This window comes from Taudactylus pleione, unplaced genomic scaffold (genome assembly GCF_031769625.1).
Source record: "Taudactylus pleione unplaced genomic scaffold, aTauple2 ptg000376l, whole genome shotgun sequence".
Classification (NCBI taxonomy): Eukaryota; Metazoa; Chordata; class Amphibia; order Anura; family Myobatrachidae; genus Taudactylus; species Taudactylus pleione.
This window is the reverse complement of record NW_028284777.1, coordinates 5,365,068-5,378,278: the sequence shown is the minus strand read 5'-3', so window position 1 is coordinate 5,378,278 and position 13,211 is coordinate 5,365,068. Positions and strand designations below refer to the sequence as shown.

The 13,211-nt window shown below is 43.2% G+C and overlaps 1 protein-coding gene across 1 annotated transcript in view; it reads right to left on the bottom strand.

Annotated features, from left to right (window-relative positions):
* Positions 1–13,211, bottom strand: part of PTPN13 (protein tyrosine phosphatase non-receptor type 13) — a 383,825-nt gene that overhangs the window by 113,918 nt on the left and 256,696 nt on the right. The window contains exons 19-20 of the mRNA XM_088445047.1: positions 10,981–11,078; positions 5,929–5,985 (exon numbers count right to left, since the gene is read on the bottom strand). Of these exons, the coding sequence (XP_088301173.1) occupies positions 5,929–5,985; positions 10,981–11,078 (155 nt within the window). The remainder of the gene's footprint in view (positions 1–5,928; positions 5,986–10,980; positions 11,079–13,211) is intronic.

Sequence of the window (13,211 nt, the reverse complement as noted above, 5' to 3'; positions counted from 1 at the left end):
TGAGGGACTTCAGCTACGGCTGTCTGGGCTCAAAGGGCCCTTTTGGCACTTATACTAGAATGTTCCTTAGAATATTTTCTGTTGGGTGTGAACGGTCTGTCTATGCCAGTACTGGTTGCCATGTTCCCCACAGGTTCAGAAAAATATTTTTCTTCTGGCAGCAGTCCCCTACAGAGGGATCTGTTTTTTCCAAGAGTATGCCCCTCTTTTCTGTCTGCCACAGGATTTTCTGGTACCATCACCGTTTTGGAGTCAGGGTTCCAGGGAAGCCTTGTGCCTCATGAGGTATCTTTAATACCCAGTACAGGTGCAAATGGTGAGTTCAGCAACCATTGAGTGACGTCTTGAGCCATCTGGGTGCTAGGCATCATGGCTAGGGTGCCACCATGAACCTCAGGGTCCGCTGCCAAGGCAGTGGTTTTGATTTCTCAACGTCGCTCTTCCCAAGGTGTGGCATGGGGGCATTGACAAAGCCATCGTTCCTATCCTCTCGACCAGCGTTTTTGTTCCAGTCCTGCCACAGGCACAGAAACTAATTTTCTGGATCCTTTCTGGTTCGATTGCTGGATGTTTTTTTTCCGGCCGACCTTGGATCTTCATGCCTCGAGCTCCACGGAGTGGGTAGTTCCATTCAGAGCCCACGGCACGGAGGCCAACTCATACCCGCTCTGTGTATGGAACACACACCTTTACCATTTTGGGCAGGTCATCTTTCTTCCTCAGTCATTGATCAAATCTGCCCCATCTGGGCTGGACCCTACCGTTCAGTGGAGCCAGGCTCCTTGGGTTTGCATCAGACTACGGGGGTGATACCATGCATATTGCACATTGAAGGTATCATAACTAGACTCTTTCTGGGTTTCACTTTGTAATGGATACTTGGGCGTCACAGTTACGAACCTTCCTAGGTCGCTGGTTTCACAACGTCACAGGGCCTCCCCTATTTTCTTGTTGGCGCCTTCAGCTCTGAAAGTGATCTTTGACATTTCTCTCCGGTTTTTGTCGCTTGGGGTGGCCAGCGCACGACCCTTACTGACCTTGGTCTCACCCATTTTGTGGGTGCCTTGTCCATCGCTCTTGCGGAGCATTTGCTTTTTGGGCATGAGAGTCTCCACTTACCGACCATTCATTGGGCTAGGGTCACTCGCGGGAGTTCCATTGGATATGTCTCCAGCCTTGTAAGGGTTGCTCGGCATCCCTCTAGTCTAGGTTGCTGGTGCGGTGCGACCGCACTCCTCACACTCATTCGGTGACTGTTTTCCGGTATTCTCCTCTTGGTCTGTTCCTGGGTCCCTCCTGGATGGGTTTGTGGTACCCACGGACATAAGTCTAATGAACTATGGGGCCATGACATTGCCTTTATGAATCTAGGGCCGTTGGGTAGCCGTACACAATGGCTCGAGCACTGAGCCATTTTTCTGCCTCTCATGAAGGCTGGCAGGTTTGCAGTCGGTGAAACAACTGCACAGTGGCAAATGTAAGTCATCTAGGGGGGCCCTAGTACGCTGACACTCTGAGCTGTAATAATGTCTGTAATGTGATAGGGGGCAGCGGACTCCCTCCCAGGGCAGTGGTCTCCCTCTGCAGTGGTCTCTCCATTACGTTTGTTTGGTTAAGTCTTTAGCGAGAGGATCTTAGGACCTCTCGGCACATCTTCAAGACTTCACAGGGTTGTCTGTGAACAGGGTATCTGCTGGTTCTGCAGAGAATGGCTTGACTGTTCTGTGCAAGTTTCAGCTAGCGCGTCGGTTTTGCCGTCCCCACTGTTACCTATGGTTCTCAGGCAGTCGGTATGTCCTGGATTGTGTCTTCCACTTCACCAGTCCTGCTGCTACATGGTTCATTGTTTCTACACAGGGACCTTCCTCAATTGGTTTTTCCGATCTGGCCTTGGTGACCAGGGGTGGAAAGCTCTCATTTCCTCTGAATTGGGAAACTGTTTTTTGTAGGGGTAGATTACAAGTTTTCACTTCTCATGTTCCTTGGCCTTCCTTCGCTGGGTTTTGGAGGCCTGTTGTCTACTTCTTTTTGTGACTATCCTGGCTTTGGCCCGGTCACTTTATTTCCGGCGTTTGGCCTTTCTTCCGAAGGTCCAATTCCTTTTTTACGAAGTATACTGCGTATTCAGACACTGTTTCATCCGCAGGTGGTGCCATGGACTCTGGCTTTGGTCCTATAATCTCTCACACAGGCGGCATGGGTGTTGGAGCATTCAGCTGATCTTCGGTTAATTGCTTCTGAGCTGGTCTTCCTTATGGCTATTGCCTTCTGTTGGCATGGTTTCGTGTTGGCATTCCCAAGCCACCTTTTTTCTCCTTTTCCAGGAGGATGGTGCGGTGCACTGTACAGTTTTTTACACAAGTCGACTCTTGTTTCGGCCTTACTTCCAACAGGAGGTTGTTCTCCTGATCTTTTGTCCTTCGGCGACTTCCTGGGACTAGGATGAGATGGTTTTGCTAGCTGGGCTGTATGCCACACTGTTTTTTGCGGCTTCTTTTGTAGCGCATTAGGGGTTGACCGGCTACTCAGCAGACCCTTGCATATTGGATCCACTCGGGCATCACTCATGCCTCTTCTGGAGCGGGGCGACCGCCACCAGATCGGGTGTCAGAGCCTTTTGCCAGGGCGTCTGTTTTCTTAGGGGCAGTGCGACCCAAGGCCAGCAGCACAGTCTGTTGTACAGTTCTCTGGTCTCGCACCCTCTGGGGTCGTACAGTTCTCCGGTCAGGCAGCCTGAGCGTTCCCTCCCCCCCCCTGGGGGCGGCTTTTGAACGTCCCATGGTCCAGTGTCCCCCAGCCTTGAGGAAAGAGAAAAGAGGATTTTTGGTACGTACCGTTGAATCCTTTTCTCTGAGACAGGCTGGGGGACACTGCGTTCCCTCCCTCACGATCAGTCGTATTGAGTTATGATCTGTGTCCTAATTGACAGTCAGTTTCGTTATTTTTTGGGGTGACAGTGTCTCTGAGTATTGCTTCTCCTTACCAGGCACTTTTTAAGTTGCACTGAAGTCAGAGGTTGCAGAGGGGAGTAGTTATAGATTTCAGTGTTTAGTGCCAAATCCACACCATCCCACCTACAACCCATGGTCCAGTGTCCCCCAGCCTGACTCAGAGAAAAGGATTCAACAGTAAGTACCAAAAATCCTCTTTTTATAAGATCTGCGATTCACTGTGTACTACTAGTTTCTTATTTATTGTTATTAGACCAAATTTGTGATTATTACAGGTTTATTTTTAAGTGCAGTATTGTTTACTTTTACTGTGTGTAAGGAACACCTTGTTCTTAATATTGTTGTCTAGTAATAAATTTACTAAATTTTAAGCAGCGCTCCATATGTTTTTCTCTGTTAAAAGCGGACTGGACCCCAATTTTGAAAATCAATAAAATAGAGAAAAGAAAAATGTAAGACTTTGGACCTGAATTATAAACCGCACTGCAAATTAGTTTGGCTTTCCACAAGTGGTCAATTTGCGCATTAAAAGCAAATTGCTTTCTTTTTTGGTTTCTGGAGATGCAACTACAAAGTAGTATATCTAGGGTTCCGGGGATGTGGTAAATTGTAAATATCCTAAATGACTGCTTAGTTTTTCCTCATTCATGACTTAAACAAAGTAGACCCAGAAATAATAATATTATTATTATTATTATTATTATTATTAATAATAATAACAACAAAAAGAAGCAGGGTTAGTGTGCCTTTAATGTGCTTTTGAGGTAAACAATGGCTGGAATAAATGCAGGAATGTGGACAATGAAGAATAACAACTTTACACTGGTTCTTACAGTTCAGCAGCAGATTACTTAGCTAAAGATGGAAATCATTAAGAAGCAAAAAAAAAAAAAAAGAACTCAGATCTGTGTTACATCATCGACCAAAAAGTGTTGTAGAAGAAATGGTAGGGAAGGCAAACCCACAGGAATGTTAACAATTACATAAAGAACATTTTTATATCCCAGAGAGAGTCTAACATTGACCCTCCATAATTCACACTGCTGCCTGTGCCTTTACTTCAAAATATCAGGGTAGAATTACTGTACAAATGGAGTAACCCATAAAGCAGGTCCTTAGTCCTAACATACTTCAATGGACATTAAGATGAGACTTGTGAGAGCAGAAGTATATCATATTTTATACCCACTATCAAAGTGAAATGAAAGCTCATCTAGCTGTGTAATTCTGGAAGATTTCAGTCGTATACGTTCGGCATACAGTAAAAATAATTATTCCTGTGGCTGGCAGGAAATGCTGATCTCTGCACTTCTAGAATTTCACATTAGTGCAGTATGTTATGAGGGAAGACAAGTTATCCCAATATGTAGCATTCTATTTAAAGGGGTTATTTAAAGGGCATATAGAACCAGTTTGTTGATCATTATAGAATTAAAATCCTTTATGTTCTATATATAAGAATCAACTTATACTGCTTTTAGTGACTAATTTAATCTACACCTTAAGTTCGTTATAACAAATTTCTAAGTATTTATTCTGTGGGTAGCTACTAGCAGATATTTCTTTATTTTCTTTGAATTGTAACCTTAAGACATGAAGATACAGTATCAATATAGCAACCTATTCTAGTTACCATTACAGAGGGTATCCTATTACCCAAGGTAAATAGCAGCACGAAAAAAAACGGCTTTTATCCCGATAAAAACTCGATGGTCATTATTGAGCTATCAAATTATCGCCCGTTTTTTCCGTCAGCAAATAACCCTTTATCACACGAAAACACATAGGATCTGCGAAAAGCCACAGACCTATGTATTTTTGCGACAGTGCTCGGGGTAATAATGCTTAAGGCGCACATCCACTACCAGATTAAATCAGGAATTTAATTTCCTCAATAAGTGTTGGCATTGGGGCTAATTGGACAGCCCCGTCAGTGGTAATTAGCCCCTGCAAATTGCCGCAACTACAGATGTGCCCTCATACATCTAGCCTCCTTGCACGCTAAACAGCCCTTCTAGTCGCACCATGCCATGGCGTGACTCGGTAGCGCCGAGCGTCTTTTCGTGCAACTTTTTACCTTCAAATGCGTCTTATTTGCACAGCGATGCGAATAGTTAACACAAGCAGCTTCTGCTGATTAAAATGATATGAGAGATCTAACAGGGTAGAAATGTGTAGTTGGGTAAATGTATAGTCGGACAGATGGCCCTGCATCTCTAGCTGCACACACGCTATAGGACAAGCAGTTTCCAATGGAAGCTAGTAGACCGATTGCTATTCCTCTGCAAAGAATTTCCAGGGTGAAATGTGATCCTACAGAATTAGATTTTTAGGAAAAAACGGTTTGTTGCAAACTATGAGAATCTGTACACATTGTGCTATGAAGACTTTAGCAGCGATTCTTCTTAGGCTCCTTGTAACTCTACTCACCAAATATCATTAAGTTGCACAGAGGGGGCTTGTTGGCAGCACCTGTAAGTGCAGCGCTGACTTGGGGCGTCCTGAGGATGCTCCAGATCAGCTACACAGACTGCAGAATGCCTGTCTGGAGCATCTAAAGGATGCACTGGTGGAGCCGCAGCAGTGATCCTGGCTGCAGGGTGACATTCCAGGTACACTCCTAGGTATGGCCCTGCTCCTCTCTATGGGGGGAGATGTATCAAATCTTCTAAAAAGGACAAGTGGAGAAGTTGCCCATAGCAACCAATCAGCTGCTAGCAATCCCTTATGAAGTACAGTCTAAAAAATTACAGGTTGAAGCTGATTCGTTACTATTGGTAACTTCTCCACCTGTCCTCTTTAGAAGGTTTGATACATTTCTTATTATTAAATGGAAAATGTAAGTATATTTTTAGTTTAAACACAAACAGATACACACACACACATAAGACTTATCCTAGTTCTTTATAACATAAAACTGTATTATCAGGATAAACACACAACATTAGTAAAGAATATAAAAGGCTCTTTCACATACCATTTCCTTTATAAAGGTTGGGTGATGATGGGTTATCAAGGCTATGCATACTGATGCCTGTAACATAAAAGACATTTCATCAGAATATGGGCAACAGAGAAAAAGTATGAGGAGGTTAAACATAGCATAATTGACCTAATAACTATAGTATTCTCCACCAAGGATTATGTAAATCAGGAATCAATCATTGAAACCAGACAGGATAAACTGTAAAAAAATGTGGGATTCCAGATATATCTTGAGAGACCAACATTAAGATTAATTAAATAGAAAGAGAAAATAAATTCTAAGGAAAATCTATAATGTATAGTATTTCTGAATGCACTCCAGCCTTATACAATATTATACATACAAGAAACTGAACTTTGTAGTGGGCACTCACCAAGTTGGAAGCCCCTTACTTAAAATACAACGCAGAACAGATAAGATTCAAACACCTGAAGTATTGAAAGTTTAAGGAGCCGATACCTCTCTGCATGATATATTGTCCCAAGGGACAGGAAACAAGGGAGGACACCCGAAGCACAGGATATATATATATATAGATAGATATATATATATATATATATATATATATATATATATATATATGTGTGTGTCAGAGAGGGTAGGTCTTATCCAAAGTGTTAAGATAATAAAGCCCAATGCAATGAAAATTCAAACACTAGAGGTGCTCTTTAACCTCTCTGCATGGGCCATATCGTCACTCCATACTCATCACCACTCACTTTAAGAAGCTCCACCCGCTTCAAGAATACCCAGCTGGGGACACAAAAGGGCTTTCACATAGTGACCATGTACAAAACTACATGTGGTTCGAAATCATTAGCACAACGACTAGTGCCTACCCCTGGTCTAGACTTACCAGTAAGACTTATTTGAGCACTAGGAGAATTTCCTTTTTTTTCTACCAAGTAAAAGATCGCCAGTCTCCTACCCAGCAAGACTGCCATTCTCCTACCCAGTAAACGACAGCTATTTATTCCCCAGCAAACAACCATCATTCTACTACATAGCAAATAACCACCATTCACCTACCTAGCAAATTCTCCTAAACAGCAAAAAAAAACAAAAATAAAACACCATTCTTTTACACAGTAATATGACAAAGTAAATAGCCACAATCCCACCCTGAACTCTTGCCCTCTACTATACTTGCCTACTTTTGAAAAGCGTTCCAGAGATTGTGAAAGCAACATCTATGGGCAAGGTGCTGAGGTCATGTATTGCTCCGCATGAGAGGAGTGTTATAAAACTGATTTACGGCCAACTGTAAATGAGCTCCAAAAGTTTGCCACATATAATTCATGAATATACAGTATACGTTATATAGCAGCTAGATAAAGGGGGAAAGATGCAAATGATATATGAGGGTGTATTTCGTGCACTTATTTCAGTTTTTGCAAACAATGTGTAGTTGTCACAGTATAAAAACAAAACAAAAAACAAACCTGCAATGGTCACTGAAAGAGCGTGCTAAGAATGCTAATGAACCCACTAACGTTAGATGGGGTAACGCTGCATAGAAAATATGCTGAACCCTACTACTACTATTTTCTACCATCTTAAATGATCCCCACTAACTCTCTTCTTTCCACCTAGGTTCATGCAATTCCTCACACATATCCTGTAATGCTGCACACACCCCATGTAATAAAGCACACATGCTCTGTAATGTAACACACATGCACTGTAAACGAGGACACATCTCTGGTAAATCAGCAGACTTCCTTTGGAACAAATCACATGTAATTTATCACACATCATTGGACACACAGCCATTCATGTAGACAGTGTGCTGAGACGCAATGGCCATTTTGTTGTAGCACATTTTTGGTCTCATAAGACTTTCCTCCATAGTAGGTGGAGAGTGATGGCATCATCACCGAGTTGCACACACCCAGCCTGTCATCTGGGAGATTGCTAGACTCTTCAGGAAGATCACCATTATTTAAGGTACTTCCCTGACATTCAGTGAGAATCGGCAAGTACGTCCTTTACACATATTGATTAGAGGAGGCTAATACATTAAGCACACTTGCCAAGTCTCCCTGATTGCTACTATTTCAGGGAGTTTCCCTGACAATCTCTCTGACTCCCTGAAGAGTCTATCAATCACCCTGATTGCACCTTACCCCCATTATGTAGCTGTTATATATAAAAATAAACAGAGATATATACAGTACATTCAAATGGGATCATTAGTATAATTTCCCTGCATTGGTTCTAAGGCACAATGATCCCTATGGCTACAAGCATTTTCTGAAAAGTATCAGTGTGTTTTCATCGAAAAAATAGATCTTACTAACTGCTTTGGGGGCTCGTTTAGATGTAGCAGTAGACGTCCACTATAATGCCGCGCTCACAGTTGTTGCTTTCACACTCTCCCTGAAAAACTTTTTTAAAAGTAGGCAAGTATGACAACGAGGGGCGTATTCATCAACACTAAAATAACGTTTTTAAGGACATTTTCCTTAAATAAAGTTATTTTGGTATTCATGAACAGACTTAGCACAGGAGATATCACAGATATCACCTTGCTATGTTCCCCTGCGTTAATTTCCACACTCCCCATACATTAGTATGGGGACGTGGAAATTGTGGTATTCATCAAATTCCGAAAATTATGAATTTTCGGAATTTGATGCAGTTACTATTCGCCACTGTGAGGTGGCGAATAGCAGAATCGACTTACCTGTATCCGCGTGTGCAGGTCCCCCGACGAGTCCCTCCGGCGCTCTGCTCCGTCCTCAGGCTCTGGAGGCTGGTCGGACATGTGTGCTTCCCAGCAGAGCACAAGAAAGTTTTGAAAAATAAAAAAAAGTTTTTGTTTTTTTTTCTAATCTGTCATGTGGTCTGCTGGGAAACCACATGACAGACCGGCAGGACGGAGCCGGAGGCTGCTGCACGGACAGGTAAGTTGGGGGGGGGGGGGGGGTGAGCGGAGGGGTACACTACCTTAACGCATCTGTAGGCAGTGCTGCGCATGCGCTGGTTTTACAGATGTAACATCGTATGCACAGCACTGTTTCCAGATGCGATAAGGTAGTGTAGGCAGGGAAAAGCATCTATTTCCCGAAAAGCTGTCATGGCAAATATGACAGCTTTTCGGAATAGATACTTATGGAGAGGTGGAATGATGAATTCCACCTATAATTAGGTAGAACTCCATGCGAGTTCTAAACCTAATTATCTCCATCGAATTTTTAGGTTTAATGAATAGGCCCCTAAGGGGCCTATGTATCAAAGCTTGATGAGAGAGAAAATTGTGAGATATAAATCACCAACCAATCAGCTTCTAACTTACATTTTATATGCTGTGTTTGAAAAATGACAGTTAGGAGCTGATTGGGTAATACTTTTTTCTCTCACAATTTTAGCTCTCATCAAGCTTTGATACATAGGCCCCTTAGTAATGTAAAGATTTTGTTCCTCATTTATCAACGAGTTTTATCATTCACAACGAGTGATAAAACTCGCTGTGTATGATAGTGGTGCTCCAGCCAATCAGCTCTCGACTGTAAATTTTTAAACAGATGGCAGCTGATTGGCTGGAGCACCACTATCATACACAACGAGTTTTATTACTCGTTGTGAATGATAAAACTCATTGATAAATGAGTCCCTTTTTTCATCTAATGTATGAAAATGGTATATTGCACTTAAGGTATAACCCCCACAATTGCTAGTTAAACAATGCACAGAGAAATTCCCCATATGCAGTCATGAATTGCAAGCCCTCCTGAGCAGGACCCACTTCTCCATAAGTTTAATTTCTGCACCTTCTCCATCAACCTTGTGTGTCCTAGTTCTGTTCTTATGTACAATCTGTCTGTATACTGACTGTCCAGCACTGCTAAGTTTTTTGACAACTTACAAATAATCAATGATCTTAATATATTTTGGAGATTACTACAGATTGCCAGCTCTTTATTGCAGCAACCCCCATTTCCAGAAATGTATATTTTATAGACACCTCTTCTAATAGATATATATTAGGATATAAGAAACAATTGCTAGCACAGGTTCACGAAAAATCTGTTCCGAAATAGAAAATTTTCTAAAAGAAATTGGAAAAAAATATTCACTCATCCAGCACGCTCTCACTCATCACACATGCTCTCACTCACCCAGCACGCTCTCACTCACACAGCACGCTCTCACTCATCACACATGCTCTCACTCACCCAGCACGCTCTCACTCACACAGCACTCGCTCTCACTCACACAGCACTCGCTCTCACTCATCACACATGCTCTCACTCACCCAGCATGCTCTCACTCACCCAGCACTCGCTCTCACTCACACAGCACTCGCTCTCACTCACACAGCACTCGCTCTCACTCACACAGCACTCGCTCTCACTCACACAGCACTCGCTCTCACTCACCCAGCACTCGCTCCCACTCACCCAGCACTCGCTCCCACTCACCCAGCACTCGCTCCCACTCACCCAGCACTCGCTCCCACTCACCCAGCACTCGCTCCCACTCATCCAGCACTCGCTCCCACTCATCCAGCACTCGATCCCACTCATCCAGCACTCGCTCCCACTCATCCAGCACTCGCTCCCACAAAGGCAAACATCACCATTTTGCACATTTAAGCAACAAAAAAAAAAAAAAAAAGATGTAAACTGCAATTGCATAGCAGGAGGTGCATTTCTGGACTTCTAAAGCAGACCCTTAATGTCGAACCAAAATCATCTTACATTAAATAATACTTTATTGCACTGCCTGGTTCAGAAGTTACAGATGAGCATGATCGCTGTGGTGTGAATCCCTAAGGAGGCCAGAGGTTACAGGATTAACCTGGTCTCCTTAGTGAATCACACCACAGCAATCATGCTACAGTAATGAAGATAAGGCAATGTTGCAATTAAAATATACACTGGTGGCCAAAATTGCGGACACATTTTTAAATTTGTGAACCTACAGAGGAATGCCTGGGACATAATGTTTTGATTATTTGATTATGTACATGTATAATCTCAGACTCAATATGACTGCAGTAGATTGTGTTCTGACTTTGAAATGGAACCATGTGCTGACCTACAACATAGGCGTGACCACTGTCATCCATAGATGAGGAGTCCGACTCAGGTTTCCGTAACTCAAGGCTCTTATTACATCCAGAAAAGGATTTGGACCTATACAAAACAGAAAATTAAGAGGAAATACACATTAGAAATGTGTAATACCTGTCCGATGAACTGAAATTATTTGAAATTAAGCCTAGCAACACCTAAATTAAAAAACCCAACCAAATATATCGGGCTAGTAAATTTAAGTTACGTGCCTGACATAAAAACTAGCATACACCAGTAGTGGAATTATACTATGCACATCAGATTTCCTGTGTTATTCAATGGACAACAGCTTGCACTCTTTCGCCATGACAAGATTAGATACAGTGTTTTATATCCTATTATAGTTGTCATGCATGGGAACTTTTAAATTGCAGAGCTGTGAATGCTACAAAGAAGAATTCAATTCCAGACATGTCAGAGCATGCATGTGGAGTGCTCCTACTTACCGGAGTCCAGCCTTCTTCAGGAGCAAGCAATACATGACCATTTCTACCCGGGATTGTAGAAAAGTGCTACCCGAGAGTGAAAAGTGATAAGAAGGTGATAAGGTGCCAGCCAATCAGCTCCCAATGGTCATCTCACAGGCTGTGTTTGAAAAATGACAGTTGGGAGCTGATTGTCTGGCACCTTATCACTTTTCACTCTATATCCTAACACTGCTTAGTAAATAGACCCCTAAATGTTTAGTTTCTTTGTGACAAGCTGTTAGCAGTATCTTTCTGGTATGAATGTAGACTCCTTGTTTGGATATTGAATACTTGCTACATGTGATTTTATATTATATGTTATCTGAGTGCATATTTACCATTAATGCATTTTTTTTTACTTTTTACGGTCAGTGTTTCTTGGTGCGCTAGATCCCGAATGACTCAGCTTGCGTCTGTGTGCGACTGAGTCAATCTGTACATGAAATGCTACGATTTAGCGACCGCGACTTTTTCCATGCCAAATTCCATTGTACTTCGTATACAGATTCAGTCACACACAGATATACAAGTTTCTCAAATGAATCAGTGCAGTTTCGTCAAGTTGTGTGTCGCATCTGTTTCGGCACAAGCCTAGTCGCACTGGACGTGGTGGCTCGATCGCACCAGGCGTCTCACACTGCATGGCATATTGAGGCTAGGTGTAGGAGGACACATCTATATGTAGGATAATAAAGAACCTGAGATATGCCCACTTACACTTATATCCAGGCTTGCTGGCAATCTGGCTGCCTCTTCAGGGAGAAGGCAGTCAGCTCAGCTCAGCAGTGGGGGGGAAGGGGGCGTGATGTGATTTCAAGGGCGGGATGGGGGCGTCACCTCGCAATTGAGTCATCGCATCCCCGTCCCCGCTACACAATGTGAAGATTACTGGCATTGTGTAGCCAGGGACGGGGCCACAATGACGCGAATCGCCTCATCCTCTCCCCCGAACCAGCCACTTAAGCAAGGAGGGAGCGGATGCCGGCGGGGTCGGAAGCTACTACCCTCCCGGCCATTTCGGGAGGGTAGGTAAGTATGCTTATATCATGTAAGTGCAACAGCAGAAGACTACATCACAGCACTTCACTGGCGTCACTAGGGGGTGTGTGGGCCGCACCAGGTGACACCATCTGACGGGGTGACACCAAAATAGCAGAGCATCTATGGGCAGCCACACTGCAGAGAGAGGCAGGGGAGGGCTGGGGGCTGCCCAGCAGCTGCTGCTGAGCTGAGTAAGCCGGGCTTTACTCAGAGAAGCAGCAGCTGCTGGGCAGCCCCCAGAGTCTTAGTCCACTGAGTGCCGAGAACAGAGTGGCACACATGAGTGGGTGTGGCTTTGTGACACGAGGCCACGCCTCCGGTGCGCAAAAGGATATCTGGGTGTCAGCAAGGTTAGTGACGCCACTGCTTCACTTTACCCCTACATACTTCATTATCATGGATTCTTTTGTCTCCTTTTCATGACAATTTCAAAAGGAACATTTATTCCAATTATGAAAATGTATTCTATTTCTTTATATGTAGGAAAAAAATATCTATGAGAACTAAAATTGTACTGACAAAAGACATTTTTCAAACCTTCTACAAAAATGAAAAGTGGAGGTATTGCCCATTGCAGCCAGATTGTAGCTATCCTTTTCTACATGTAGTAGATAAATGAGAACAAGAATCTGATTGCTTGCTATGGGCAATACCTCCACTTCTGCTCTTTAGATAAATACCCCCC